The sequence below is a fragment of the Oratosquilla oratoria genome, chromosome 20, assembly GCF_046742065.1.
Source record: "Oratosquilla oratoria isolate Oo_2021 chromosome 20, ASM4674206v1, whole genome shotgun sequence".
NCBI classification, from domain to species: domain Eukaryota; kingdom Metazoa; phylum Arthropoda; class Malacostraca; order Stomatopoda; family Squillidae; genus Oratosquilla; species Oratosquilla oratoria.
The window spans coordinates 50848977-50875278 of NC_134796.1; the positions used below are offsets into that span (position 1 = coordinate 50848977).

The following is a 26302-nucleotide window of genomic DNA, read 5'->3' on the forward strand; positions in this document are numbered from 1 at the left end:
CCAAGCGCTCACTAAAAGGTTACTAAATATATTCCATTTGTTAACCACTCTGTTGGCAAACTAATTCTTGCCTATTTCCTTCTTAAACCAAAAAAATGTCCAATTTATATCCATTACTACAAGTTCTGCCCTCCTGTCTTAATATGATGACCTTGCCTATATCACCCTTTGCTCTTAACCCATATGCAGGCCATACCTATCTCAGATGACGTGATGTAACGTGGGAGAGCACGTTGAGGTTCAGTGCGTGTAGCGTGGCCGCACGTGAACGTGATATACGTAGAGTACACGTGACAAGAACGACCTTTGGCTCACGTTTGGTTTCAAGGCCTGATGGAAACTGAGCCTGTGACAGCAGCTGCGGAGGAGGAAGAAGAGGAAGAGAAAGAGAAGGAGGAGGAGGAGGAGGAGGGCGAGGAGGAGGAGGAGGGCGAGGAGGAGGAGGAGGGCGAGGAGGAGGAGCAGGAGGGCGAGAAGGAGGAGCAGGAGGAGGAGGAGGAGGAGGAGAAAGAAAAGGACGACCTGTTCTTCTACGGGGGCTGCCGTTGCGTACACAGGATGGGGGGAGGGGGAGGGGGGAGAGGGGGAAGAGGGGGAGAGGGAGAGAGAGGGGGAGGAAAGCCTCTCCCGGCCTCGGCCTGCATGGCATCACAAATAGCAAAACAATAGTTTCCACATCTTCACTTCAGCACCGCACTTTCTAGATGCTTTCTAGGGACTTTTTGGGGTTCTAGCCCATTCCAAATGGGTTTTATTCAACCCTGGGTCGGGTTTGTGGCTAACTGGGGTCTTGGTTGAGTCCGCGCACCACCCTCAGATGAATAAGATCGTCTTGGGCTGACCAGAACAAAGTCTGGGGAATGTGTTATCGAAGCAAAGGGATTAAGTGGTGACGACACACCCAACAATTTCGTTCCATCTCACGCCGGATGATTTTTTTTTACGCATCCGACCTAGATATGGACCAAAAGGTCTCCTGTCGGCATGCTCCGCCTTTGTAATCCTTTTTAATCCTTTTACTCTGGTAAGGGGAATGGTTAAAAGAATTAGACCGATTTAGCAATGGCAAAGGTGGTCCATGCCATTTAGGTATAGGTAGATACAGGAAATTCCTGTACAAGTGTAAATTACTATTTTCCCCAATTAGAAATACAATAAAGGTGTTTGTGTGTGTATGTGTGATTCACCGTGGTCTTGGATCACGTGTTGGACTTGTGATCGACAGTTATTAACCTCCCGGATGAGAGCTGAGAGCTTGTATGACCGATCTGTGGGTAATATTGTGACCTTACACGCACACACACACCCAAATCCCCGCCCATGAGTGAGTGTGTGTGTGTGCGTGCGTGTGTGTGTGTGTGTGTGTGTGTGTGTGTGTGTGTGCGTGTGTGTGTGTGTGTGTGTGTGTGTGCGTGCGTGTGTGCGTGCGCTCGCGCGCGCGTTTACTCAATTATGATATACATGAAAGATGATATGGCCGTGGATTTCTGTCTCTTTTTCTTCAATTATCTTGCCTAGTTTTGAATTAGCTTGTGCCTTTTGATTGAGCTATACTATTTTCTAAGCTACTCTAGGAGTGGATGCATCAATAGAGAAAACTGTGTTTTTTGTCAATCTTCAGACAAGTGATCTTCCTCCATTTTTCCCATCAACTCGCGATGTTCTTTCACATAAAAACAAGAGGTTTTCTTTGTCAGTTTTATCTGTTCCTTCCAATAACTTCAACACTACTGTCATGTCACCTCTCTCTGTCAATGATGGCAAAGCCAGTGCTTTTATCCTCTCTTTGTAAGTTGTATCTGCAAGGCTGGGAACTATTTTGGTCGCTACTCTTTGTATTCTCTCGATTTTGTTTATATCCTTCACCTTGTGCGAAGAGCGTACCATTGCTGCATATTTCAGTCTAGGTCGGATCGGACATGCTTTGTTTCCTTTTTCATCATCTCGTTTATGTCGTTAAGAAGAGAGCTAAGAGCCTACGCCAGGAGGCGCTGAGTAGCTGCAGCCGAAACCGTCACCTTTACCCTATGCGCTTTGGGGACTGTTGGAGTAGGTAACAGTCACTACTGGGAATCGGAAGTGCGGGATTCGAACACACAATTAAGCGAATACGAGACCAGAACACTTTTTTTTTTTTAGTCTCTCCGACACCAAGACTACCAGATTCTTCAGTTCTTTAAACTTTTGTTACAGATTCATTGGCCACCGAATAGTTTCACTAAAGATTTCTTTGATTTTTTACTTAATTACAATCACCCTTAGCTGACGTCCAAGTTCATTTTCCACCACATTTGGTTCCGGGCATTTCCAAGTATATTTTCAAAACTTTGTCACAACTTACAACCTCCCTCATTTCTTTATTCTACACATGATCTTGCGACACTGCTTCTAACCCAGGGCAGTGGGCGAGAGGCAGGGATGACCAGTCATCCAGGAGGAGCCAAGATAAGAGGGCGGGAAGTGGGTGGATGGGAGTGGAGTATGTGGTGATGGAATGGGTGGGAATGGTTGTTATGCCTTTTTTTTGGGGGGGGGGCTTCCTCCCTTGTAAGGGGGAAGGAGCCTTTGGTATATGTATGTATGTATGTATGTATGTATGTATGTATGTATGTATGTATGTATGCATGTATGTATGTATGTATATATGTACTCATGATCTTTGCATCGTCTGTAAACTTACTAATATAGCTTGTTGCACCATTCCTCTTGATTAACACCCCAAGTGCTAGAACTGATCCTTGTGGGACTTCGCTCGTCACTATACTCCCTCTTGGCAATATATCCTCTACTTTTATTGTCGTGTACCAGTCTTTCATGAAATCCTTTATCCACTCAGAATTCTCCTGGAAGACCCCACTTTCCTGTGAGTCGAATTTGAAGTTTCTTGTCAAACGCCTTTTCTTAGATCTAAAGACACACATTCCACCAAATCCTCCTTGTGGGAAATCAACTGCTCTTGGGTAAAAGCCTAGTATGTTTGAGATAACCCTCAAATACCAACAGCAAATTGGTTATCCGTCAAAATACTTATCTCTTCACCTAATTATTGATTTGATTATTCATATTCTTATTTTATCATATTATTTTCAATTTCCCCACAAAAACTTGCTGTCGTCGGAGATACTTGTATATAGTTTAGGTATTTCTTTTTTACTTCCTCCTTTATGAGTTGGTACTACGTTCGCTCTTTTCCAGTCCTGTGGCACTATCCCTTCTTTAATTAAGATGTGAATTTTTCAGCAAGTTGTGTTTTGTATTCCTTGAGTATTTAATTTGAGATTCCATCAGGTTCAGGAATCTCTCTAACAATGTATGTACTTTCTTCTACATTCTACTCGAACTGATATTACTATTTACATTTTTCTCCTCTACAAAATCAAATAAACAAATATATGAAAATAGATAAGTAAAGTAGATAACCAAGCTGTATAATTAAATAAATATATAGATAGATAAATAAAATTAACAAGTAAAACAAATAAATACAAATCTTCAATAAAAATTTATTGGGAATGATTGTTCATTATTTCAGGCTATAATCACACCTTTTCATAAACCTTCCCATCTTCTAATAGCCAAGAGATTCCTCTCTGGTGTTTGTGTGTGTGATTCACCATGGTCTTGGATCATGTGTTGGACTCATGATCGACAGCTATTTCCCTCCCGAAAGAGAGCTCAGAGCTCATATATGACTGATCTATGGGTTATGCTGTGATCTTACACGCACACACCCAACTCCCCGCCCACGAGTTGGAGTAACGATTCGCAGCGCAGCGATACTGAAATTATTTCAGCCCTGTGTGTGTGTATTTACTTAGTTGTACCTAGTTGTATTTTACGGGAAGGGAGCTATGCTCGTAGTGTCCCGTCTTCATATCTCATTTTATCTAAACTGTGTGTGTGTGTGTGTGTGTGTGTGTGTGTGTGTGTGTGTGTGTGTGTGTGTGTGTGTGTGCGTATGTGTGTTAGTTTTAACTACTTTTAGTGACCTGAACACTATTATCTTGTCACTTCTTTCTCTTCTTTCCTTCAATGTTAACTAGCAGGTTACCTCTAGTCTCTAAGTATACTTTATCTGCAAAGCTAGTAGCTAATTTGGCCACTGTTCTCTGTATTCTCTTGTTTATATTCTTCACTTTATATGAAGACCATATCACTGCTGCATATACCAGTCTAGAACGGATCAGGCATTCTGCATTTATTTTTCATCTCATTTATGTAGTGAGAAGGTACATGCACGCACGTGTGTATGTGTGTGTGTGTGTGTGTGCGTGTGTGTGTTTACCTAAGTGTATACAAGAAGCAACGTTAGTTGGGTCCTGACTCTTATTGTCCATCTTCATCGTGTGTGTATGTGTGTCAGTGTGTATTTACCTAGTATTTACCTAATTATATCTTACGGGAAGGGGAGATACGCTCGTGGTGTCCCATTGTCAGAGAACTATTTGCTCGATTTTTTTTTAAACCGACCCTCCTTTTAATATATATCTAATTGAAGTTAAAATAGATAGTGTCATCAAGGTGTTTAAAAAAAAAAAAAAAGTTGATGTTTGTTTGAATTATCATCACCAATGTTACATTATATGAAATATATAAAATGCGGTTAACACTTTCATAACAGTTTTTGTTTATATTTCTTTATTCTATTTTTTTTTTGCCATATTTGTATTCTACTTTTCAGGAAGAGCTGTGTATGTGCGTGTGTATAAAGTTTTTTACCATTGCAATCTAATTTATTGACCATTTCCTCAATATACCTTTGCAAATAGCTTCAAAATGCTTCTAAAATTGTTCACATTTCAAATCCCCCCAGATGATTCCGGTCGCTTCGTTCGTTATCGCTCGCTTTCCACATAGTTCAGCCCACACACCCCACAAAAAAAAAAAAAAAAAAAAAAAAAAAAAAAATATATATATATATATAAATATATATACTATATATATATGTATATATATAAATATATATATATATACATATATAAAAATGTGTATATACATATACATATATATATTCCTGTATCTCGCCATATCTAATTTCCTCTTAATTTTTTGTGTTGTTTTTGCACACACTATTGTTTCATCTAGTATGTTTCATACATCCACCACTCTCTGGGGAAAGCTGTTTTTCCAGATCTGTGTGTGTGTGTGTGTGTGTGTGTGTGTGTGTGTGTGTGTGTGTGTGTGTGTGTGTGTGTGTGTGTGTGTGTGTGTGTGTGTGTGTGTGTGTTTACCTAGTTGTATTATACGGGAAGGGATCTATGCTCGTCACCCGTGTGTGTGTTTGCTTGTGTGTGTGTGAAAGATTTTTAAACAGAAAGGGAGATGTGAAAACATACATAAACATCACAATGCTTCCACCCATACATGCATGTATTACAATGACGCAGATGGACATCCACCCACGCAATCCAGACGACGTGAAACTGTGTATTGACTAAATGTCAGTCTTTGTTCTCATGTGTCACAAAATATGGGAAGACGACAGCACATTCCCGGTCAATTAACAATGTATTTGATATAACATCTGGCAAACTTAGTACAAAATAATCTTTCTCCTTTTCTGTGCACTCACAGATGCTGTCCCGTCGCGTCTGTACGTCATCTTGTTAACTCATCCTTTCTACATTTAAACCCTGCACTATTTACGGTTTTGTGGTGCACACTGATCAATTACAAATTTATATTAACTTCGTAAAACCGGAGACATTCATCATAATTGACGAAACAGTCGTTAAATCACTCCTATGCCTACCACCTACCTGTTAGGAGCACGAAAGTTGGCAAAATCAACTCTCGTTTTTTAATCATTCTCGGATCTGTGCCCTTTATCTTCGGTGTCTGTGAACACACTTGATATTCTCTCAGTCTTATTTTCTTTCTTAACTATCATGGTGTCACGTTAAGGTGTGTTTTTACATCCTATGGTGCTATTCCTTCCTGTCTGTTCCATTGTGGTTCCACGTACAACCTCGTCTGAGCGGTGAGCAGCATCAAGGGGAATTGTATAACAAGAGCAAAGACGCCTTAGAAGATTAACATTATACACTAAAATTACACTATTTCATTTTTTCATCATAACAGATTGAATTATCTATTTCTGTTATTAATATTATATATTGAATATATGAGAGAAATATTAATAACAATAGTTATGAGAGAAGAGAGCTTATCGACAAAGATATCTTTGTTGTTCTTAGGCGACCGCTATTGATTATCCATTCTACACAATGTTTCGATATAAATAGTTGCCGCTTACTTTTATTACTTTTAATTAACACATCAAATCAACTGAATGAAGTATTAGTGGATTTTTTCATTCGAAAATAAACATATGTATAATTTCAATTTTGTATCAGAAAGAAATATTAAAATTTCAGCTATACCGATATTTCCCATATAATTAGGATTTATAATAAGGCTTTGTATTCTAAAAAAAAATAATAATAATATATATACTTTTATATTTCAGGTCCTTTTCCTGCGCTTTTCGCTTGTCATTCTTCACCAAAATGGTAAGTGTACACAAACGCTGAGTAATGTCTATTCCCTAATTATTGTGACTAACTAGTGAAAGAAGGCACTTCAGAGGCTTTGATTGCGAAGGAAATGGTCAGTATATAAAGAACAACTAAATTAATTAGATAAAACGAATTATACTTTCGCGAATAGAGATTTTTGTGTTCTTAGTAACGTTAGGATACCGGTGGGCTAGTCTAGCAGCCAATGTTCATGACATTTATCAAGCAAAGTCCGTCACCCTTCACACTATAGTAAACTGAATGTGCTCTACACGTCTAGTTTGTATATAGGAAGAGAATATCTTATTGGTAATATCTTCCAAGGGAAACTTTGTACTTGTTAATGTTGGTTTTCATTCCAGTAAAGGGATATTAATTCAATTTAATTTGTTCTTTCATCCATTCTCTGTCATAATTCGTCTGACACAAGCATTATTTTATGAACTAAGTCTTAGTTGTTTCCAACCTGTGATTTTCGCTGTTTGGTAATTCTAATGATCCTAATCTGATAAGAAATACATGATGATGATGACATGTTGTCCACCGTGTCCTGGACAAAAGCTTTCTTTTATTGAACCGTTTGGCTGTATCAGAATAAAATTTTATTGGTTGATAGAACCCAGAAGTGGTGAGAATAACATTGTTATAGTAGTGTGACACTACTGTAACTATAACAATGTTATTCTCGGTGTCTGCTGAAGAAACCATAATGATAATCATCAAACTTGCCACTTGGTGTTAACACCTTATTTTGTGTTATTTTTAGATTTATAATTCTTTAACTAATCGATCTAATGCCCAAAGTGTCTTGGAGGGGACCTATAGCTCCCAGGTAAATGGCAACAGCTGCCAGATAGGCTCACAAGTCGCATGATAAAAAAAGGTTGTGTTGTCCATGTAAAGCTAGGTTAGGGTAATGTCAGATAAGAAGCTCAGTGTATTCAGTGTGATGATTTCAGTTGGAGTAACTTCCATCTCTGGCAAGACCTATTTTATGTTCCTATTTACCACTTCAGTACAACACAAATTCTTGCACACAGCATTGGCTGCCAAACATACGATTCATCACATTACTCGCATTATAAAATATAAAGTAGCTGCTCTAATACTCATTCTCTTTTACTCTGAGTAATAATAAACAGAACTTTCCTGTTGTTGCCCCACCACTAATTTTTTTTTTTTTCTGTTGTCTTTGATTTTTTTTATCTTGGGTTAGGTTAACCTAATCTATCCTAACCTCACCTAAGATCAACTTAATCAAAGACAACAGGAAAATAAAAAAAATTAGTGGGGTAATAACAGGAAATATCCTAATAAATTCACAAAACATGATCAAACCAGTTCACAGAATCTGGGGGTAACTCATGTACAACTGCAGAAAAATATATATATTCTAGAGGACAATGCTGGCATCCTCATGTACCTACTTGCACCTCATGACACCTATGTGGGCATCATTGTACCGAAGGGGTTCAATTGGATGAACGCATATGTGTGAGTGTGGGTTGTGCTCGTGGGAGGGATTTTCTTTAGAAACAATATTCTTCTTAATTTGTTCTAACCTAACCCTATTTATCTATTTACCAATGCTTTCTTTCCCCCCCAATAAGGGAGGTAGCCAGTCAAAGCCTAAGCTTAACTGGTATTTTTTTTTTTTAGAAGTGCACACTTGTGTGATATAGCATTAGGAAATGTTTTCTGTTATTGATTTCTGCCTAGAAAAATATATGTTATGTTAATGTATTATAATTTGCAAAAAAAAAAAATTATACTGCAGATTATAATACATTAACATAATATATATTTTTCTAGGCAGAAATCAATAACAGAAAACATTGCTAAAAGCTATACAAAAACTAACAAAGTCACATTGACTCCTTTAGATGCCGTCTTTGTTTTGATAGATTCAGAGCTCAAAGATGATGACCCTGATGACCTTTAGAATAGTAGGTACTGCATTACTAAATGCAGGTTAGGTTAGGTTAAAAATAAATGAATTTATCATACTTTAATTTCTTTGACATCTCCATCAACCAAAACAGATGGCGTCTCAAGCAGTCGAAATGGCTATGTTTGTTTGTTTTATCATTTTTGCAACTTTTTTTGCTATTGATTTCTGGCAAGAAAGATTTATATTATGTTGATATATCATAATTTACAAAATTAATATTAAATTTTGTTGCAATATCACATAGGTGTGCATTTCTAAAAAATTGTTGCCTAACTTAGTATAATTGGTGAGTTACCTATTAGCTGACTTTCTTTTTTTTACCAAAAGACAAGCCACATTGAAAATAGCTTTTCTTGTTATCATAGATCAAAAACTGTTGCTTCAGTATTCAGTTGATCTGAGAGGTAGTTCAGAATTACGACCAATTTGAAATGAGTATATTGATTATCCCTACACCAGTAACCATATTTGTATATCTTTAATTTTGACGCCCTCCCCTATAAAAATTCCTGCAGATGCCCTTGCACCTATTCATAGTATACAAATACGAGAATGAGACATTTTGGGTCATATTCAGTCACCATCTCATCATGGTAACATTAGTAAAGATACAAAATTGTAATGATGGTAAATCCTTATTAATGATATTTGTCTTAGCATGATTTTTTGAAGAGTGTCCAAATAGAAAGCATCCATTTTGTGCCACTGAAAAAGTGGAGCATTCAAATGGGAAATGTCCAAATGAAACCACTTGAGTTTTTTCATTTTTTCCCATTTAGGATGATAGCTTTTGTCTTGTGAGCTTATGTCATGGAACCTGACAGGCAGTTGGTGGTCCTTCAAGATGAACAGTAAAGCTGTCCATTTTCAAAATCCATCAACCCTTTCACCTCCATTAAGAGGTACATTCCTAAAGAACTGGCACTTATTTTTTTTGACTGAGCCCAATATCTCTTATCAGCTTGAACTCTATTTCTTACGCTTTCGTGTAAAGAAAGTTGATAGGCAACGACTACTCTCCTTTGCCTACAACTCTCAGTTGGTGACAGAAACATAAACACAATACAGACAGCAATCAAAAGTTTCTTCCCAGAGAGATATATGGGAGGTTCCAAGAACTGTTCCTGGCCACTGTAGGGACACAGTTTTTCCATTTGGTGAAACTTGAGGTGATGCAAAAAAAAAAAAAAAAAAAAAAGTGTGCATTTTTCTATTGGAGTCCCCACTTCTAACCTGTCAAGGATTAGTACTTTTTTTCTGGTATTAAATCCCACATCTTCAGCTTTACATTTGGAGTAGGAAGAATAGTTGTACCCCAAAATAAATGTACCACTTATTTCTGTGTGGAGGGTGGAGATGAGGAGGATATCTGAGAATTTTACTCTACTTACTGTACTAAGATGCCAGTGGAGTCATGTGATGATGTAGAAATTAGATAGCATCATTACATCCAAATATAAAATAAAGAAATCAACATTACCATTATTTCAGGCTCGTCGTTATGATTCCAAGACGACAATCTTCTCGCCAGAGGGGCGACTGTACCAGGTGGAGTATGCCATGGAGGCCATTGGACATGCTGGCACGTGCTTAGGTATTCTGGCCACCGACGGCATTGTCCTTGCTGCAGAACGACGTAACACCAATAAACTCCTGGATGATGTATTCCTCTCAGAAAAGATCTACAAGATTGATGAGTAAGTTCTTTCAAGTAATTGGTAAAGTGTCATAAGAATCATTATATTTTATAAACTTAAATTAATTGGTATTCTTGCATATTAGCAGACAAAAAAACATTATCAAGACAAAATTTATAATTCATGTGTGCAGGAGAGATCAGTGGCTTTAAATTGATTTATTGAAAAATAATTTATAAACTTATTTCATAACACTACCTTTAAGATTTTTATACATTCGAGGAGTTTTCCGGTGAGACGACTGCTACGGTTCTGTCCATTTAAGTTAATAATCACCTGTTTTGCATATTTTGACAAATATATTTTCCCTCCAGTGATATGGCATGCAGTGTAGCAGGAATCACCTCAGATGCTAACGTGTTGACCAACGAGCTGCGGTTCATTGCTCAACGTCACACGCTTCAGTTTGGTGAACCTATCCCATGCGAGCAGCTTGTTATGCGTTTATGTGATGTCAAACAGGCCTACACACAATATGGAGGTTAGTGGTTACGAGTTATTTTCCAGAAGAAGAATATTGCACAGGTTTTGAAGGAATCCTTTCGAGATACCTTTAGTATTTATAGGAACATTTGGAATTGGATTTATTATTAGTATTTTATTTATTTATTTAATTTATTTTGGGTGGTGCGAGAGGTAAATGCAAGGGTAGTGGGTCAGGGATTGGAGATGGTTAAAGATAATGGAGAAAAGTGGGAGGTGAGCCAGCTGTTGTTTGCGGACGACACTGCGCTTGTGGCAGGATCGGAGGAGAGATTGAGGAAGTTGGTGGCAGAGTTTGGGATAGTATGTGATAGAAGAAAGCTAAAGATAAATGTGGGTAAAAGTAAGGTGATGAGATGTACAAGGGGTGAAAGTGGCAGTAAACTGGAAGTGAGCATTAAGGGAGAGCGACTGGAGGAAGTGGATAGTTTTAGATACTTGGGTGCAAATGTGACAGGAAAAGGTGGAGGTAGAATGTAGATTGAGAGAAGTGAGTAAATGCCTTGGTGGATTAAAGAGTGTAATGAGGAATAGACATTTGGGAATGGATGCTAAGAGGAGACTGTATGAAGGAGTGATTGTGCCAACAGCACTGTATGGGGCAGAAACATGGAACATTAGAGAAGAAGAGAGAAGGAGTTTGAATGTGTTTGAGATGAGGTGTCTGAGAAGTATGATGGGGGTTACTAGGCTAGATAGAGTGAGAAATGAGGAGGTGAGGAGGAGAACAGGGGTGGAAAGAGAACTGGGAGATAGGGTTGATGAAAGAATATTAGGATGGTTTGGACACATGGAAAGAATGAGTGAAGAAAGACTAGTAAAAGAGGTATGGAAGGCAGATGTGGAGGGAGTGAACATGAGGGGACGTCCTAGGATGAGGTGGATGGATGGGGTGAAGGGGGCTTTGGGGAAGAGGGGAATGTCTGTTGAGGAAGGACGGGAGAGGACAGAAGACAGGGATGAATGGAGAATGGTTGTATATGGATGATGTTGTGATTGCATGAGGTGGAATGGCAGGGGGGGATGGGGGATGAGGTAGTATGTGTGAGCAAAATTTGACGCAGCCCGAAGGGATTTCTCCCCGTCTTCTCCTTTTATGCAATGGGGGGACGGAGAGGGGGGGTCGCCGATTTAATGAAGCGACCTTGCTGTGGATGTGCTGTGTCTTGCGACACTGCTTGTGATTGCATGAGGTGGAATGGGCAGGGGGGATGGGGGGTGAGGTAGTATGTGTGAGCAAAATTTGATGCAGCCCGAAGGGATTTCTCCCCATCTTCTCCTTTTATGCAATGGGGAGACGGAGAGGGGGGGTCGCTGATTTAATGAAGCGGCCTTGCTGTGGATGTGCTGTGTCTTGCGACACTGCTTCTGACCCAGGGCAGTGGACAAGGTGTAGGGATGACCCGTCATCCAGGAGGTGCTAAGATAAGAGGAAGGGTGGAGGGGTGTGGAGTGTATTCAGGGATGGAATGGGTGGAAATGATGTTATGCCTTTTCCTTTTTGGCGACCTCCCTTGTAAGGGGGGGAAAGCCTTGGTATACAGTGGCCGCGAAAAGTTTGGGCGCAAAATTATAGGCGCCCCAACTTTCCCCTAAACTCAAAACATGCGAAAAATACAACTTTCCACCCAAACTTTTCGCTATTTTTCAATGCTAGTGTTTGTACCCGTATTTAGCCGAGACAATACACACTATTTGGCAACTCTGTTTAGGCGCACTCGATGTCACATGGAGTCACTTTCTAAACATCTCTCACGGAGAGTAGTCTTTTTTTTGCGGTGGTCTCTGTTTTTGTGCCTTGATATCTCCGTAATGGGAAGTGGTAAAGAGCTGGAAAGAGACACAGTTGTTACAATCATAACCCTCTATAAGGAGGGTTATAAGTGTAAAGATATTGCTACTCGTGTGGGAATTGGAGTGCGTCAAGTGCAAAAGTGGACCAAGAAATTTCGAGACGAAGGAAGTGACATCATTCGTACTCCAAAGCATCGCTCTGGTCGGCCAAGGAAGATATCAAATCGTACTTCTACGGTTCTAACTGCCTCCTAATAACCGTAGGAGTCAGTTAGAACCGTAGAAGTACGATTTGATATCTTCCTTGGCCGACCAGAGCGATGCTTTGGAGTACGAATGATGTCACTTCCTTCGTCTCGAAATTTCTTGGTCCACTTTTGCACTTGACGCACTCCAATTCCCACACGAGTAGCAATATCTTTACACTTATAACCCTCCTTATAGAGGGTTATGATTGTAACAACTGTGTCTCTTTCCAGCTCTTTACCACTTCCCATTACGGAGATATCAAGGCACAAATACAGAGACCACCGCAAAAAAAAGACTACTCTCCGTGAGAGATGTTTAGAAAGTGACTCCATGTGACATCGAGTGCGCCTAAACAGAGTTGCCAAATAGTGTGTATTGTCTCGGCTAAATACGGGTACAAACGCTAGCATTGAAAAATAGCGAAAAGTTTGGGTGGAAAGTTGTATTTTTCGCATGTTTTGAGTTTAGGGGAAAGTTGGGGCGCCTATAATTTTGCGCCCAAACTTTTCGCGGCTACTGTATGTATGTTTTTTTTTTTTTTTTTTTTCCCTTCAATTAAAAAATAATAATAAAAATATACATATACCAAGGGCTCTTTCCCCCTTACCAGGGAGGTAGCCAAATTCAAAAGACATAATTCCACTCCCACCCATTTCATCCCCACCCCTCCCTCTCATCTTGGCTCCTCATGGATGACGATTCTTCCTTGTATCGTGCCCACTGCCGAGTCAGAAGCAATGCAGCAAAGCACAAGACATCCACAGCAAGGCTGCTTCACTTAATTGGCATTGTAGTATCATCTACATGCAGCCATTTTTCACTCACCCCTACCTCCTGCCTTCTTCCTTCCTTGCTCAACAGACTTTCCCCTCATGTTCAACACCTCCCCTTTCATCCTATCCATCCATCCATCTCATCTATGGTCATTCCCTTGTGTTCACTCCTTCCACTTCTGCCTTCCACACCTCTTTTACTAGTCTTCACTCATTCTTTCTGTGTGTCCAAACCATCCCAATATTCTTTCATCAGCCCTATCTCCCATCTCCTTTTCCACCCCTTCTCTCCTCCACATTTCTCACTTTAACCTTTTAACCCCTACCATACTTCAGACATTTCATCTCAAACACATTTAAACTTTTCTTCTCTGCCTTGCAAATTTCGTGTCATCCCCATACAGTACCATCAGCATAATAATCACCCCTTCATATAGTTTCCTCTTTGCATTCATTCCCAAATGCCTAATTCTCGTGGTACATTTCTTTGCTTCTCTCAGTCTGCTATTTACTTCACCACCACTCCTCCCTTTACTGCCACATGTGACCCCAAATATCTAAAACTGTCCTCTTCCTCCAGAATCTATCCTTTTAGACATTATTATTATTTTATATATTTATTGTTATTATTATTTAAGGGAGGGAGGAAGGGGTGGTGGGAGTGGATTTATTGACTTTGGCTACCTCCCTTGTAAGGGGGTAAAAAGCCATTGGTATATGTATGTATTATTTATATGTTATTATTATTTTTTCCTCCATTATTTACAATTTTCATATGGTTTAAGTTTTGAGTGAAATGGGTGAGGATGTTCCTCTCCCATGTTGATGTTCCCTAGACTGGCTGAGCAGTCCTGTCTCCCTAAGGAATGTATATTGTGTTGTTGGACTGCATGATTGTGTACAATGCAGTCTTCTATAATGTGTTGTATAGTTTGGGGTGAAGTGCTGCATCCTGGACAGGTATCTGTGTTGCAGTCATCCAGTGTCTTTGGTAGCTTAGAAGAGCTGAATGGTGGCCACACTGCAGTCTGGTCAGGTGGACTCTGTCCTTTTGGGGGGAGAGAGGATTCAGAGGGAGGGATATAAGGGGCCTGGCATGCAGCAATGTACTGTCTTTTAGTTTGTTGGAGCGGTGAGTGATATAATTATGGATAATCTTGTGGAGGCTGGTGTCTGGTGATTATGAAGAGAAGAGGATATTTGTGTGTAATATATTGGTGTTGTTTTGATGTTTCTTGGCATGTTTGGGTGTTCTGCAATGTAGTGTAGTGGGTGTGCTGTGTTTGTGGAGGGTGTGGCAAGTGTTTGTGTGCCTCTCATATCAAGGTGACTTTGAGGACTTCGTTTCATGGTGTAAATGGTCTGTAGGTGTTGTATTTGTACAGCCTGTAATTGTCTTTAGGGTTTGATTTTGTATGGTCTGTAAGGTGTTGTGATGTGTCTTAGTGAGACTTGGCCCATGCAGGGCTTGCATAATTCAACACTGAGTATATGCATTGTTTGTATAGTGTAGTAATAGTTTCTTTGTTTTATCCAATTGATTTAAGTGCATTAAGTCTAGGTGTGCATTTAGTCCCTATATTTGTGATGTGCTGTTTGAATGACATGGATGTACTATATGTAACACCAAGAATCTGGGTGTCTGTGTATGGTATGAGAGTTGTTGATATAGAGGCATGGTGTGTATTTGTATTGTGTCCAATTGGTGAGAAACATGGCTGTAGATTTGGTTGAGGCTATTTTAAGTCTATTTGTAGCGAACCAGATGTTGAGTGTGTTGGGGTATGGTTGTAGTTTTCTACAGCTTTGTCTGCATCACAATGTGTGCATGTAATTGTTATGTCATCTGCGTAAAAAGATATTTGTGTTTCTGAGGTGTCAGGTGTGGGTAAATCATGCATGTATTGATTAAAGAGCGTGGGGAATAGAACTGAGACCTGTGGTACTCTGTTCTTAAAGTTTCTGCTATGTGATGATTGACCATTATATGTCACATAGGTATCTACCTGTTATATAATTGGCCAGCAATTTTTTGGTATTGTTGTGCATGTTGTGTTTTATATTTTATTTGTGAGATTGTGGCAGGATGGCACTGAAAGATTTATTTATGTCTAGTGTTATGTGAAGTGTTCTGTCTTGGGGCTTATCTGAATTGATGCCATCAAAAAGTGTGTGAGATTTATGAGAAGAGTGTAGAGTGTAGTGGTCTAAAACAGTGTTGTGATTCAGCAAGGGGAGAGTATATGATGTGACCAATTGTAGTATGAGGCATTCTATGAGGGAAGGGTGCAGAGAAGTGTGGTGCTGGAACTGGCGGGTCTTTGTTGGGTTTGGGGAAGGTGATGATTTCCTCATGCTTCCAGATGTCAGGTATATTGTTGTGTGAATAGCCGTAGTTTGCAAAGTTGGTGAATGTATGTATGCCATGTAGTCCAATGTGTTTTAGGTGGATGTTACTTATGTTGTCAGGGCCATACACAGATGAGTGCTTGAGGTTATGGATTATGATTCATTTGGCTGTCTATGAAGGGTGTATAGTCTGTGTCTGTGGGGAAGTCTTTCTTGCATTGAATTATACATTAGTCATCCGAGAGATTGGAGAGATTGCTTGTCTGTGCAAAATGATTTACGAGTGTTTGTCTGTTGGAAATTAAGTTCACTATTGTTGTGGTTATTGCCATGTGTAATGCTATTGAATCTTGTACAGTTTTCTCATGATTGTTTTGTGATTGTGTTGACAAATGTTTGCCAATTTTGTGTTTTTGGTCATGTATTTTGTTGTTGTTGTTGTCGTTCCCTAGACTGTCTGTCCGAGCAGTCCCGTCTCCCCAAGGAATGTATTTTGTTGTTTATCTTGGTGTTTAGTGCTTGTATTTGGTCTTCTATGTTCTGAGGGATTCCTCTCCCATGTTACTCCACCTTCCTTTGCAGGTAATGGTGAACAAAAAAGTAAATGAAAGTGTAGCATCACTTACATAAACAAGTGTGGCAGTTATTAGTAAATCTTGAGCATTTTCAACATGATTCATATATTTTCAGGTAAGAGGCCCTTCGGTGTTTCAATTCTCTACATGGGCTGGGACCGTCGCCATGGTTACCAGCTGTACCAGAGTGACCCCTCAGGCAACTATTCTGGCTGGAAGGCAACTTGTATTGGCAACAGCAGTGCGGTGAGTAGTTGGTTCAAGTCTAAACAATTGGTAGAATGTTGGGGTGTTGAAAGGATTTATGTTCCTGGTTTGAAGATATGGTGAAACTTGTTTTGGGCAAGTACTCAAATGAAGGACTACAAAAAGAGGGTGGGTGGAGTGAACTGTAGAGGAAGACAGAGTGGGATGGATAAATGGGGAGAAGGGGTTCGTAGGTAAAAGGGGAATGTCTGTTGAGCAGAGCAGGGAGAGGGGAAGAGATGGGCATGAGTGGATCAGTCAATCAGTCTGTTGCCCCATGTCTATTACATAAACCCTGCAGCCTTCAGGCATGACCATAAGTCACGTAGAGAAGATATAATGTATTGTTGTCTAGGGATTGTGAGTGTGAGGAATTGTAGTTTTAGGTATTCTGTCCTTGGTGTGGTGGTGGTTTCATCTGAGGCAGCTTGAATCTATGGCCAGGTCTATTCTGAGTTGGTATGGTTTTGATGACAGATGTTGACTGGCATTGGTTTAACAATTGGAACTGTCTTGCTTTGAATGTGTGTGGGACAAAATGGGAGGGTCACTATGTAAATCAAGCAGCTGGCCCATCAGTGGATGTGCTGTGTCCTGCTACATTGCTTCTGACCTGGGCAGTAGGCAGGGGGTGACAAATGAGAGTGGGGTGGATGGCTGGGTGTGTGCCTTGGCAGTCTGCCTCCCTTGTAAGGGGGAACAAGCCTATTGGTATATAAACAGATCATTCTCTTAATGATGCTCTCAAGAATTTGCAGTGTACTAAAACTAATTATGGCAAGATTAGAAATGAAGAGAGTGAATGGTTTCAGGTAAAGGTGGAACTTTGCCAGGGATATGTTATGTCGCCGTGGCTGTTCAATTTATATATGGATGGGGTGGTGCAAAGGGTAAACACAAGGGTACTAGGCTGTGGATTGGAGATGGTTAAAGAAAATGGAGAAAAATGAGAGAGAAACCAGTTGTTGTTTGGTGATGATTGGTGAGCTTGTGGCAAGATCAGAAAAAGGATTAAGGAAGTTAGTGATAGAGTTTGGGAAGGTGTGCAAAAGAAGAAAGTTGAAGATAAATGTGGGTAAAAGTAAATTGATGAGATGTACAAAGGGAGAGGATGGCAGCAAATTGGAACTGAGTATTAAGGGAGAGAGACTGGAGGAAGTGGATAATATCACATACTTGGGTGCAAATGTGGCAAGAAAGGGAGGAGTGGAGGTGAAGGTAGGATGTAGATTAAGAAAAGCAAGTAAATGCCATGGGGAATTAAATAGTGTAATGAGAAATAGATATTTGGGAATGAATGCTAAGAGGAGATTGTATGAAGGGGTGATTGTACTGACATCACTATATGGGGCAGAAACATGGAACATAAGAGAGGAAGAGTTTAAATGTGTTTGAGATGAAATTCCTGAGAAGTATGGTAGGGGTTACTAGGCTGGATAGAGTGAGAAATGAGGAGGTGAGGAAAGCAGGGATGGAATGGGAGTTGGAAGATAAGGTTGATGAAAGAGTATCGGGATTGTTTGGACATGTTGGAAGAATGAGCGAAGAAAGATTAATAAAAGATATGTGAAAGGCAGAGGTGGAGGGAGTGAACATGAGGGGGCAACCAAGAATGTGATGGATGGATGGATGGGGTAAAGGGCATTGGGAAAGAGGGGAATGTCTGTTGAGGAAGGAAAGGAGAAGACAAGATAGGTGTGAGTGGAGAATGGTTGTTTTTGGATGATGCTGTGATGCATGGAAAGGAGTGGGTGGGGTATGGGGGGGGGTGAGGGAGTATGTGTGAATGATATTGTGATGCAGCCTGGAGGGATTCTCCCTGTCTTCTCTTTTTCTGCATGAGGGGATGGAGAGAGGTAGTTGCCGATTAAATGAAGCAGCCTTGCTGTAGATGTGCTGTGTCTTGTTACATTGCTTCTGACCCAGGGTAGTAGGGAAGATGCAGAGATGACCTGTCATCCAGAAGTAGCCAAGAAAAGAGCGAGGAATGGGTGGTTAATGGGAGTGGAGTATGTGGGGATGAAATAGGTGGGAGTGGATTTATGCCTTTGACTTTGGCTACCTCCCTTGTAAGGGAGAAAAAGCTGATGGTATATGTATGCATGTATGTTTTTCTTGTCCTTTTTCAGGTCAGTAGATAGCAGTAGATAGTTTTTTATTTCACATTTATTTAGGGGCAGCACATTACAGTATTTGTGGTTCGAAGGTTAACAGTTATCGATGAATGTTATTTGTAGGAAAGTGTATAGAATTAACAACTTTTAACCTCTTCAATACAAGTCAAATATTCACTCACACATTAGCTGCCTGACTTACAATGATGCATCACAATATGCACATTATGAAATATATAGTTACAGCTGTTATACTCATTCTTTCACCCAGACTGTTTATACATACATATATCAAAGGCTTTTTCCCCCTTACACGGGGGGGTTTAGCCAAAAAGTAAAAGGCACAGAAACCACTCCCACCCATTCCATTCCCTACATATTCCATTCCCCTCCACCCTCCTCCATCCCTCTTATCTTGGCTCCTGGATGACAGGTAATTCTTGCATCCTGTCCACTGCCCTGGGTCAGAAGCAGTGTTGCAAGACACAGCACATCCACAGCAAGGCTGCTTCATAACTTCAAAACTACAAAATAAGTATAATCAGTACACAGATTCCAGCATCCTCATATACTTACTTGCACTTTATAATGCCTACATTGGGGTCTTTGTATTCTAGGTTAAGATTAATAAGAGGGTTTGGAGCCTAAGCCATGGTAGTCTTGGGGTTTATATTGTATTGCTGATTTGGTTTACCTTCTTCCAGGCTGCTGTGTCCATGTTAAAGCAGGAGTATAAGGAGGGTGTAACTGACCTCCACCAAGCACTTCTTCTTGCCCTGAAGGTCATGAGCAAGACCCTCGACTTGACCAAGCTAACTCCCGACAAGATGGAGTTGGCCACCTTGGTCCGAGCTGACAACAAAACCACCCTGTGCGTTTTGCCAGCGGATGAGGTGACTAAACTGATTACCGAACACGAGAAAATTGTAGCTGATCTAGAGGCAGCCAAACAAGAAAAACAGCAAGGTGCTGCAGGAAAGTCCAGTGATAAGTAACCATTGTTTAGGCCGGCAGCGGGTGGTTGATGTTTTTTGCGACTTATGTTTGTTACGGCTTCCCTGTCCTTTGAACTCTTGCATACTGCCTCATGTCATGTGGGCAAAGTACAAGTACACATGCACTGCTGTGGAAACAATACCCTCAATGAAGACTTTTTGGATTGTTTAAAACTGCCATTTCAAGTGAAGCAATTGCTAATTTGTAATAAATGATATATCCATATTACTGGTCATGATTTCTCCTTCCCTCATAGCTCATCTGGTGTAAATAATGGCTATTCATTAGACTTGGAGGGATTTAGGTATTTTAGGGATATGTGGATCACTGGTATATAGACAAGACATTTACTTGCTTCCCTTATTGTATAATTATCCTTTCTACATGTAACCTTGCTGTGTCTTGTGGTACTGCTGACCAAGGGCAGTGGACAAGATGCAGGGATGACCCATCATCCAGGAGGTGCCAAGATAAGAGGGTAGAAAGTAGTGGAGTATGTAGGGGATGGAATGGGTGGGAGTGGTTTTTATGCATGTACAGTGCTCGACAAGGAAGTACGAATGGTTAGCGAGAATGAGTGATGAGGAGAATGAATGAATCATAAATCAATAAACAAAAGCTCACTTCATAATTCTAATACTTTGATGGGTGGCCTTTACGTGCAATGATCTCATGAAGGTGGTTTGGAATGGAAGTGGCATACTTGGCAAGATGTGCAGGGGTTATACTAGCCCAGGCTTGGCGAATGGCTGCCTCGAGCTTGGGCACAGAGCTCGTATCTTTACCCTGCAGGTCTTGTTTAATGTGGTTCCACAGGTTTTCTATTGGATTTATGTCAGGACTATTGCCTGGCCAGTCTGCTATGTAAGGTATATGACAGTCTTTAAGCCACTGAGTAACACTACAAGCAGTGTGGGCTGGGGCGTGATCTTGTTGAAAGATGTTAGCACCTGAGCTATTAAAAGAATCCTCCAGGTGGTCATTTAAGAGTTCATAATAAACATATTGGTTCACTTTTACATTTTTCGGTAGTACAACAAGGCTCCCAAGTCCTCTTCCACTAAAACTTCCCCATACCATGAGAGAATCAGGGTGTTTCACTGTTTGTTGAACGTACCGGGGGTCAAGAGGGTCACTACCTGCATGCTGATACACGTTTCCACCCCTATTGCCAGTCACAGTAAAGGTGGACTCATCGGTCCAGAGAATATCCAGCCACTTGTCATCATCCCACTGAAGATATTTCTTGCAAAACTCGACCCTACGGCACCTCTGGTTAAGAGTGAGAAGAGGCTTCTTCATCGTGCAGTGGCTTCTGTACCCAAGGTCATGAATGTGGCAGCTAACTGTTCGCACACTAACCTCCCCAAAGAGTCCCGGATTACTTTCTTTTATTTTTCTGGCGGTAACACGTGGATTATGCTCTGTCTCTTGATAACATTAGTAGCACGAGGGGATGTCTTTTTGGGGTACTTTTTCCTTGGTTTGTAACCGGGTGTGTCACAGCCACCTTCCTTCTTAAAAAAGGCAACCCACTTGCACACAGACATCTTGCCAACCCCAACCTGCTCTATTATTTCCTTTGTCTGGTGACCAGATTTATGTAAAGCTATGATCTGGGTTATTGTCTCTTGTGATAAATACTTGTTCTTGCCCATATTAAGGCTAGAAAGCACCTCTGCAAAAAACACTGACCGCCTAGGTGGCATCACCAGAACATTCACGGAACAAAAAGCCTCCCCATGAAGGCTAAGAGGCAACTGAGGGATGATTGATAGCATGCATCATAAACCCTACCCTTAGCTCCGCCAACTTGTCTGTTCGCACTTCCTTGTCCATATCATTTACCCCCATTTTGGACAAAGAAGTACGAACGGTGGCGGCCCCATCCATACTTTCTTGTCGAGAACTGTACATGTCACCCAAAATATTTGAAAGTTTTTCACTTCCTCTAGCTTCTCTCCACCAAGACTTTCCTACAACCCACTGCCACCCTCTTCCCTCATAGATCTCATCACCTTGCTGTACTCTTGTCCTGGATTACTTTCAGCCTTCTCATCTGGTCACAGATTCAAACTGCCCCAGTTGCAATCACTACACAGAAGGCACAGAACACTTTGTACTGCAATGCCCCACATTATTAGTCCCCAGACAACAACACAATATATCTTCCATGAGTGACCTATAGTTCTACCCAGTCTGTCTGTTGTCTGTTTCCTGGAGGCTGCGGGTCTCGCAAGAGACAACGGGCAACAGATTGATTGATCCTCTCACATACCCACCTAAACTCTATTAGTTGTTTTAGAATCTCTTTTGACCCAGCTTCAAGTGCAGATATCTGCTTTCAGTAATTATAAATGGGTTTTGCATTTGCAGCTCTCGGTTCAAACTCGGTCCTGTAATGGTTCTCCAATTCAAAACCACAATAGGGTTTGCTATAGAAGGAAACTATTAACGTATCAAATAGTGAGGTTTTAGTTTCATCTTAAGGGTAACACAAGATGATGAAAGAACAAACCCCAGAAGTCACAAGTGGAACCAGTATCGAATCTAATGTTTATTAATAGAAGTTCCACACAACTCCACATGCCCTGACCTCCACTTGGAAGTGTGGCCTTAAGGGGCAGATAATCTCTAGAACAGGCTCTTCACAACACTTGCCTTCCTTCCAATCTATAATTCTATTATTTTTCTGTTAAGGAGAATAGCTGTTATTTCCAATTAGGGGTGATTGCACAGCTGACTGAGGTCTGTAGTTTTCAAACTTGGTGAAATGAGTGCAATTTACTGTTTGTCTGACATTCACAATAATTTTGAAGTATATGCAGTCATTCACAAGGCTACTTATCAACCCAATCTTGTGAAGATGAATACAACATTAATCATAACATACAAGGACATTCAATCCTTTGCCAATTGTGTGTGCATATAGGTTGGGACTGGTCAATGCCTAGACTGCAGGTTACAACTACCAGTGTTCTCAAATTTAGGGTTCACAACAGGCTCCTAGGGGCCTAGCCATTAAAGTGTATTTCACATAAACAAGTACTTTCAAGGTGTGAAGCCATCATCTCAAGTGTAAACATTGGTGTTTTTAGCATCTTCAGAACCAATACCTTAATATATATATATATATTTACCAAGGAGGAAGCTCGCAGGCTGAGCGGGTTAGGGCGTCGTTACTTGCGGTGAAGGTCAAGGTGAGGGCAGTTCAAATCCTGCCACCAGCGAAGTTGAACCAGGGGCATGGTTCATTAAATTCCACACTACAAAGCCCTCTGTGAGGGGCACTGTCCTAGCCTCCCAATAGGGGGGAGTGTGTGATGTTAAACCATATCATCATCATCACTTACCAAGGGCTTTTTCCACCTTACACAGGAGGTAACCTAGTTAAAAGGCACATGGCCACTCCGACCTATTCTGCTCCCATCCACCACCCTTTCCTCCCTCTCATCTTAACTCCTCATGGATAGTGGGTCATCCCTGTATCCCAACCACTGCCCTGGGTCAGAAGCAATGCAGCTAGACACAGCACATCCACTGTAAGGTTGCTTCACTTACTGCCAACAACTCCCCACTCCATCCCCTCGTGTAGAAAAAGAGAAGACAGGGAGAAATCCCTTTGGGCTGTGTCAAAATATCACTCGCACATAACCACTTTCTACCCCCCCCCCATCTCCCACCCCCTCCCTCTCTTGCATCACAGTATCATCCATACACAGCCATTCTCTACTCACCCCTATCTCATACCTTCTCCCTTTCTCACAATCCCCTCTTGCTCAACACCCCTTTCACCTCTGAGTTAAAACCCTCCCATAAGTCTTTCCAACTGATCTTTCTGAAACTGCTACACTTGTATATGTCCCTTTTACCCTTGTAAAGCAGAACTATAAAAACACTCTTCCAGTTCTCTGGCACTCTACCCTCCCTTAAATACACATTAGGGGGCCGTCCCGCTCGAAAACGAACTTCGTCAATTATGATCGGAATTTCGCGAATTTTTAATATGTTATATATACATATACTGAGATGTTCACCACCAATTTTTATATCATTTGGTTGAAAAACAATGAAGTTATTAATAAAAAACCGTTTTTTGACCAATTACAAAAGTTGTATCTCCTCACTTATCCATTGACTGAGCACTGAAAAAAATAACACAAATGCTCTATAGCAATACCTAAAAAATCATTGTGGCGTTTTTGGAATTTCCCCTAAGTTTAGGAGAAAGAACTTTTTTTTTTAAACGTGTCATATTTTTTTTCAATATACAATATATCAACTAATAAAAAAAAAATAAAAAAAAAAGTTTGCAAATTTATTCAGCTTTCAAATGATCTAAACCCCATTAAAATCGGCCAAGTAGTTATGGAGGAGATAGAAAAAATGTAGAGAAAAGGGTACATACATACATATACCAAGGCTTTTTCCCCCTTCCAAGGGAGGTAGCCAAAAAGGGAAAGGCATAAAAACACTCCCACCCATTTCATCCCTAAATACACTCCACATCCCTCCCACCCCTCCTCTCATCTGAGCACCTCCTGGATGACGGGTCACCCCTGCACCCTGCCCACCGCCCTGGGTCAGAAGCAGTGTCGCAAGACACAGCACATCCACAGCAAGGCCGCTTCATTTAATCGGCGACCCCCCCTCTCTGTCCCCCTTTGCATATAAGGAGAGGACGGGGCTGCGTCAAAATTTACTCACACGTACTACCCCCCCCCCCTCCTCATGCAGTCACAACATCATCCATATACAACCATTCTCCACTCACGTCTGTCTTCCGTCTTCTCCCTTCCTTCCTCAACAGACATTCCCCTCTTCCCCAAAGCCCCCTTCACCCCATCCATCCACCTCATCCTAGGACGTCCCCTCATGTTCACTCCCTCCACATCTGCCTTCCATACCTCTTTTACTAGTCTTTCTTCACTCATTCTTTCCATGTGTCCAAACCATCCTAATATTCTTTCATCAACCCTCTCTCCCAAATCCTTTTTCACCCCTGTTCTCCTCCTCACCTCCTCATTTCTCACTCTATCTAGCCTAGTAACCCCCACCATACTTCTCAGACACCTCATCTCAAACACATTCAAACTCCTTCTCTCTTCTCTTATGTTCCACGTTTCTGCCCCATACAGTGCTGTTGGCACAATCACTCCTTCATACAGTCTCCTCTTCGCATCCATTCCCAAATGTCTATTTCTCATTACACTCTTTAAACCACCAAGGCATTTACTCGCTTCTCTTAATCTACATTCTACCTCCACCTTCACTCCACCTTTTCCTGCTACACTTGCACCCAAGTATCTAAAACTATCCACTTCCTCCAGTCGCTCTCCCTTAATGTTCACTTCCAGTCTACAGCCACTTTCACCCCTTGTACATCTCATCACCTTACTTTTACCCACAATTATCTTTAGCTTTCTTCTATCACATACTCTCCCAAACTCTGCCACCAGCTTCCTCAATCCCTCCTCTGACCCTGCCACAAGCGCAGTGTCGTCCGCAAACAACAGCTGGCTCACCTCCCACTTTCCTCCATTTTCTTTAACCATCTCCAATCCCTGACTCACTACCCTAGCATTCACCTCTCGCACCACCCCATCCATGTATAAGTTGAACAGCCAGGGCGACATAACGCATCCTTGACGAAGTCCCACCTTTACTTCAAACCACTCACTCTCTCCATTTCCAATCCTAACACATGCTCTACTACTCACATAAAAACTCTTGACAGCTCCCAAAAGCTTTCCTCCTATCCCATAAATCTGCATAACCTCCCACAGTGCCTTTCTGTCTACCCTATCATAAGCCTTTTCCAGATCCATAAAAGCCCAAAAAACATCCTTCCCCTTTCCTATAGCTTTCTCACATATCTGTCTTACCACAAAGATCTGATCTACACAACCTCTACCCGTCCTAAATCCACACTGTTCCTCACCAATTACTCCTTCTGTTCCTCTCCTAATCCTCTCAATTAAGATCCTCCCATAAGCCTTCCCTACTACACTCAACAGGCTAATCCCTCTGAAATTACTACATTCACACTTGTCCCCTTTTCCCTTGTAAAGAGGAACTATACAGGCACTACTCCAGTCCTCCGGTACTCTACCCTCTCTCCAGCAAACATTAAATAATCTCACCAACCAGTCCACCATCACTGAACCTCCCTTTTTCAGACATTCTGCATGACATCCATCCAGACCAGGTGCCTTACCTGCTTTCATCATCTTTACAACTGCCTTCACCTCATCCTTCCTTATTTCTCCTCCATTCTCCTCACTCATCACTCTCATTTTCTTCGTATTTCCCACTGCAGCTATCTTTCCTTCCCTATCCTCCTTCACATTCAGCAACTCCCTAAAATATTCTGCCCATCTTCCCCTCACTGCCATCTCTTCCATTATCAACTCTCCATCTGTACCTTTTACCTTTTCTTCCCTACTTGATTCGCCTCCTCTTCCTCTCTTAATTTCTTTCCAAAACATCTTTTTATTACTTTCAAAATTTTCTGTCATACTCCTACCCCATTTCACATCTGCTCTCCTCTTTGCCTC

The 26302-nt window shown here is 41.1% G+C and overlaps 2 protein-coding genes across 3 annotated transcripts in view; one reads left to right on the forward strand and one right to left on the reverse strand.

Moving 5' to 3' along the window:
• Positions 1-6096, reverse strand: part of LOC143036569 (uncharacterized) — a 16633-nt gene extending 10537 nt beyond the window's left edge. The window contains exon 1 of the mRNA XM_076204092.1: positions 5760-6096. Within this exon, the coding sequence (XP_076060207.1) occupies positions 5760-5808 (49 nt within the window). The 5' untranslated portion in view covers positions 5809-6096. The remainder of the gene's footprint in view (positions 1-5759) is intronic.
• A 379-nt stretch (positions 6097-6475) lies between these two features.
• Positions 6476-19970, forward strand: Prosalpha3 (proteasome alpha3 subunit). Of its 2 annotated transcripts, none has more exons than XM_076204094.1 (5): positions 6476-6512; positions 9961-10166; positions 10481-10647; positions 16505-16635; positions 19454-19970. In XM_076204094.1, exons 1-5 carry the CDS (start codon positions 6510-6512, stop codon positions 19742-19744), a joined length of 798 nt encoding a protein of 265 aa, XP_076060209.1. In that variant the 5' UTR covers positions 6476-6509; the 3' UTR covers positions 19745-19970. The 2 variants fall into 2 exon arrangements, with proteins under 2 accessions (XP_076060209.1, XP_076060208.1); XM_076204093.1 differs by having other exon boundaries at positions 6507-6609.
• The last annotated feature ends 6332 nt before the right edge of the window (positions 19971-26302 follow it).